The sequence below is a fragment of the Diaphorina citri genome, unplaced genomic scaffold, assembly GCF_000475195.1.
Source record: "Diaphorina citri unplaced genomic scaffold, Diaci psyllid genome assembly version 1.1 scaffold1085, whole genome shotgun sequence".
NCBI lineage: Eukaryota > Metazoa > Arthropoda > Insecta > Hemiptera > Psyllidae > Diaphorina > Diaphorina citri.
In genome coordinates, this window is record NW_007378514.1 from 2,729 (window position 1) to 8,075 (window position 5,347).

The 5,347-nt window shown below is 45.3% G+C and overlaps 1 protein-coding gene across 1 annotated transcript in view; it reads right to left on the reverse strand.

Moving 5' to 3' along the window:
- Positions 1–4,268: 4,268 nt before the first annotated feature.
- LOC103514122 (yae1 domain-containing protein 1-like) overlaps positions 4,269–5,347 on the reverse strand; it is a 1,643-nt gene continuing 564 nt past the window's right edge. Inside the window, exons 2-3 of the mRNA XM_008478984.3 lie at positions 5,081–5,202; positions 4,269–4,365 (exon numbers count right to left, since the gene is read on the reverse strand). Coding sequence (XP_008477206.1) covers positions 4,269–4,365; positions 5,081–5,202 — 219 coding nt within the window. The remainder of the gene's footprint in view (positions 4,366–5,080; positions 5,203–5,347) is intronic.

The following is a 5,347-nucleotide window of genomic DNA, read 5'->3' on the forward strand; positions in this document are numbered from 1 at the left end:
TTTTTTTTTTGTTTTTAGCCTTTTTATAGTCTTACCCACACCCTGGGTGCCTATAAGACAGGGTACAAACCCATGGGACATAGTTAGTTCTCTTATGTAACAGACATAACTGACCAACTACTTGTCTGCTCTTGCAGGGTTTGTTACGCTATTAGGAACTCCATCAGGTACCAGATTCAGTTCAGGTAATCTAATGCTACCACAAAAATGAAAAACACTTGTTTATACGCGATATAAGCCCAGTGTGTCTGACTTCAGTTGCTGACGACTTAACGAAAAATGTGGTCCCCGGCATAGGTCGTAAAACAGCTCCCCCACGAGTTTAAAAGCCTTAGACCGGGTATCATGGTTCTCTCTTTTGACTTGCGAACTGTCCCCCATCGCCCCCGCACGCGGGCGGAGCTGGGATTTAAAAGCCTACCGCATGTTATTTCCCCCCTTTACTTCGAGCTACCCCCCCGAGGGAGCGGGGTTGGAGAATTATGCCGAGACGAATTAGTTGCGGCGTCAGGATTGACATGGAATTTTACTGTTCTACACCAATGAAACACCAAGTCTACTTAGGATTTCCACCTAAAGTGTGCGCTAAAAACGGGCGCGCTGAATCAGCGCGGCTGTTTTTAGCGTTCACCTTTGCACCAAGCCGCTGGTGCTTTTTTTCAGGGCACGCTGGTACTCCTAGATAGGCTACTTTTCAGCCAGGCCTAGTTTCCTTTACAGGCGCATCGTCACGGTCACCTTTTGCACAGCCGCGCTGAGAAGTAAAATCAAAACACAGGAATAATACTCACCCTCACGAAATTAAAAATTATTTTAAAATAAAAAAAGAAAAATATTAAAAGTAGTGGGATATGCAGTGACAACTTATGTGTCGAACTTTTTTTTTATTTAATTTTATAAAGAAATTAACCGCTTCACCTTTGTCCAGTGCAGCGCGCTGTTTGCAAGCGCGCTAAAACCAGCCCCTCACGCGAAATTCAAAAATTGTCATGCAGCGCGCTGTTTTACACGTTCACTTTTGTCCACCTGCAGCGAGCTGAACAGCGCGCTCAAAACAGCGTGCTGTCTCAGCGCAACACCTTTACGGTGGAACATGTGGACAGAAACACTTAACGTGGTAAACAAGTAACTTTGCTTACTTAAGTCAAGAGAGTTGAGGTTTTAACGGCTCGACCTGTACAAACGTAATAAACAAAAATTTTGAAAGTTCCGGTCGGCTCAGTACGGAACCAACCATTCGCGCGACGGAACATTTGCGATTCCGGGCGCCCAAGCTTAACTGGCAGGCCCGCTTAAAGTAGGACTACCGCTATTAAGAAGCAAGAGTTCTTTGCCGACCCGAAAGAGGGATAGCACAGAAGGAAGAGAAACTAGAAGCCCCTGCTTTTCTTGAGATCGTCTAATGTCCAAGGGAGACAGTTTGGAGATAATTTTTATTTCTTTGACAAGTTTCAAACGGCTCTCGGACTGCGTTTCTCGGTAGCTCGTCTATCGTCCACTTTCACTGCGATTTCTCATCGACTCGCTGCTGAAGTTTTGGTAACTTGACTCTTGTTTTAAACCTGGCTAACGTTATGAAAGAGTAATGGCATATTATCTAAGGGGATATGCATGTCCCACTTATTCTTTCATTTTTTCCAGATACGGGCGATTAGGCGAATACGACGATGATCATGAGACAAAAGCTTTAGGCTGAAGGCTAAGTATAGTATTAGTACTCCTGGGAGTGTAGAGGTACACATTTTATAATGAATTTTTTTTTTTTTTTTTTTAAGAGGTTTGACAGAGGGAACTGTAACTGCTAGGGTCTTATCGTCCCGAAATCGAAGAGAAAAGTAAGACAGGATAGGAAAAAGCCAGCCGTTCCTAGAACGAACATTATCCGATCAGGATAAAATCCGCCCCGGGTCGGAATCGAACCCGCAGTCTAGCGCTTACAAGGTAGACGCGCTACAAACCAAGCTAAACTAGATGCAATTTTCCGTTTCAAAATTAAGGAAGTACCGTAAATTGGGGCATTATTATTTCTATTTGGCTACTTTAATCCAATTGCTTATCTACTTAGGCCAGTCAGTCACGCTCAGAGCGTCTAATAAACCCAGGTCAGACAGATCACAGTCTATCAGACCAGTCAGACAGATCACAGTCTTTCAGACCAGTCAGACAGATCACAGTCTATCAGACCAGTCAGACAGATCACAGTCTATCAGACCAGTCAGACAGATCACACTCTATCAGACCAGTCAGACAGATCACAGTCTTTCAGACCAGTCAGACAGATCACAGTCTATCAGACCAGTCAGACAGATCACAGTCTTTCAGACCAGTCAGACAGATCACAGTCTATCAGACCAGTCAGACAGATCACACTCTATCAGACCAGTCAGACAGATCACAGTCTATCAGACCAGTCAGACAGATCACACTCTATCAGACCAGTCAGACAGATCACAGTCTATCAGACCAGTCAGACAGATCACACTCTATCAGACCAGTCAGACAGATCACAGTCTATCAGACCAGTCAGACAGATCACACTCTATCAGACCAGTCAGACAGATCACAGTCTATCAGACCAGTCAGACAGATCACACTCTATCAGACCAGTCAGACAGATCACAGTCTATCAGACCAGTCAGACAGATCACACTCTATCAGACCAGTCAGACAGATCACAGTCTTTCAGACCAGTCAGACAGATCACAGTCTATCAGACCAGTCAGACAGATCACACTCTATCAGACCAGTCAGACAGATCACAGTCTATCAGACCAGTCAGACAGATCACACTCTATCAGACCAGTCAGACAGATCACAGTCTATCAGACCAGTCAGACAGATCACACTCTATCAGACCAGTCAGACAGATCACAGTCTATCAGACCAGTCAGACAGATCACACTCTATCAGACCAGTCAGACAGATCACAGTCTATCAGACCAGTCAGACAGATCACACTCTATCAGACCAGTCAGACAGATCACAGTCTATCAGACCAGTCAGACAGATCACACTCTATCAGACCAGTCAGACAGATCACAGTCTTTCAGACCAGTCAGACAGATCACAGTCTATCAGACCAGTCAGACAGATCACACTCTATCAGACCAGTCAGACAGATCACAGTCTATCAGACCAGTCAGACAGATCACACTCTATCAGACCAGTCAGACAGATCACAGTCTATCAGACCAGTCAGACAGATCACACTCTATCAGACCAGTCAGACAGATCACAGTCTATCAGACCAGTCAGACAGATCACACTCTATCAGACCAGTCAGACAGATCACAGTCTATCAGACCAGTCAGACAGATCACACTCTATCAGACCAGTCAGACAGATCACAGTCTATCAGACCAGTCAGACAGATCACACTCTATCAGACCAGTCAGACAGATCACAGTCTTTCAGACCAGTCAGACAGATCACAGTCTATCAGACCAGTCAGACAGATCACACTCTATCAGACCAGTCAGACAGATCACAGTCTATCAGACCAGTCAGACAGATCACACTCTATCAGACCAGTCAGACAGATCACAGTCTATCAGACCAGTCAGACAGATCACACTCTATCAGACCAGTCAGACAGATCACAGTCTATCAGACCAGTCAGACAGATCACACTCTATCAGACCAGTCAGACAGATCACAGTCTATCAGACCAGTCAGACAGATCACACTCTATCAGACCAGTCAGACAGATCACAGTCTATCAGACCAGTCAGACAGATCACACTCTATCAGACCAGTCAGACAGATCACAGTCTTTCAGACCAGTCAGACAGATCACAGTCTATCAGACCAGTCAGACAGATCACACTCTATCAGACCAGTCAGACAGATCACAGTCTATCAGACCAGTCAGACAGATCACACTCTATCAGACCAGTCAGACAGATCACAGTCTATCAGACCAGTCAGACAGATCACACTCTATCAGACCAGTCAGACAGATCACAGTCTATCAGACCAGTCAGACAGATCACACTCTATCAGACCAGTCAGACAGATCACAGTCTATCAGACCAGTCAGACAGATCACACTCTATCAGACCAGTCAGACAGATCACAGTCTATCAGACCAGTCAGACAGATCACACTCTATCAGACCAGTCAGACAGATCACAGTCTTTCAGACCAGTCAGACAGATCACAGTCTATCAGACCAGTCAGACAGATCACACTCTATCAGACCAGTCAGACAGATCACAGTCTATCAGACCAGTCAGACAGATCACACTCTATCAGACCAGTCAGACAGATCACGGTGACACGCAAATCTGACACATCGCTCGATGCGGATTGGTCAGTTCTTCCAGTGAGGGACTCAGGTTTGGGAAGTTGGTGCCTTTCAGGGTGCTGAAATCGAAAAGAAAGACAGGATAGGAAAAAGTCAGTGGAATCTCTTTGGTTTGTGTTGAATCTAAAAAAAAAGTTGTAAAATACGGCTTAGTGGTTTCTTACCGTAGGGCGCCATTGAAACGAGAATCATCCCATCAGGATAAAATCCGCCCGGGGCGGGAATTGAATCCGCGGCCTAGCGCTCAGTGAGGGACTCACAGGTTTGGGAAGTTGGTCGCTTTCAGGGTGCTGACAGAGGAACGAGATTGTAAAGGTGTGTGCAAACATGGTCGACCGGCCGTCGATCGACGAGGTGAATCTATACTATATTGTCGAGGCAGTGTGGACGGTTCAGTCGATCGATGGCCGTTTGTGTGGACACAACTCAAGGGTAAAAAGAGAGTGGACGTCTAAAGTGGAATCTCTTTGGTTTGTGTTGAATCTAAAAAAAAAAAAGTTGTAAAATACGGCTTAGTGGTTTCTTACCGTAGGGCGCCATTGAAACACGCCTGAGTGAATGCTGTGGAGAACCCCTGAGCATAACCCTGATCAAAACCCTGCTGAAAACTCCTGTTCCTCCCCTCGTCAGCACCTTCTCGGAATCCTTCCTGAAATATAGGAAAATGAGATTTTTTTCAAGGGTAAAAAGAGAGTGGACGTCTAAAGTGGAATCTCTTTGGTTTGTGTTGAATCTAAAAAAAAAGTTGTAAAATACGGCTTAGTGGTTTCTTACCGTAGGGCGCCATTGAAACACGCCTGAGTGAATGCTGTGGAGAACCCCTGAGCGTAACCCTGATCAAAACCCTGCTGAAAACTCCTGTTCCTCCCCTCGTCAGCACCTTCTCGGAATCCTTCCTGAAATATAGGAAAACGAGATTTTTTTTCTTAAAAAAGAGGTTTGACAGGGGAAACTTTAACTGTCTTATCGTCCTGAAATCAAAGAGAGAAGGAAGACAGGATAGGAGAAAGCCAGCCGTTCTGAGAACGAACCTTATCCGTT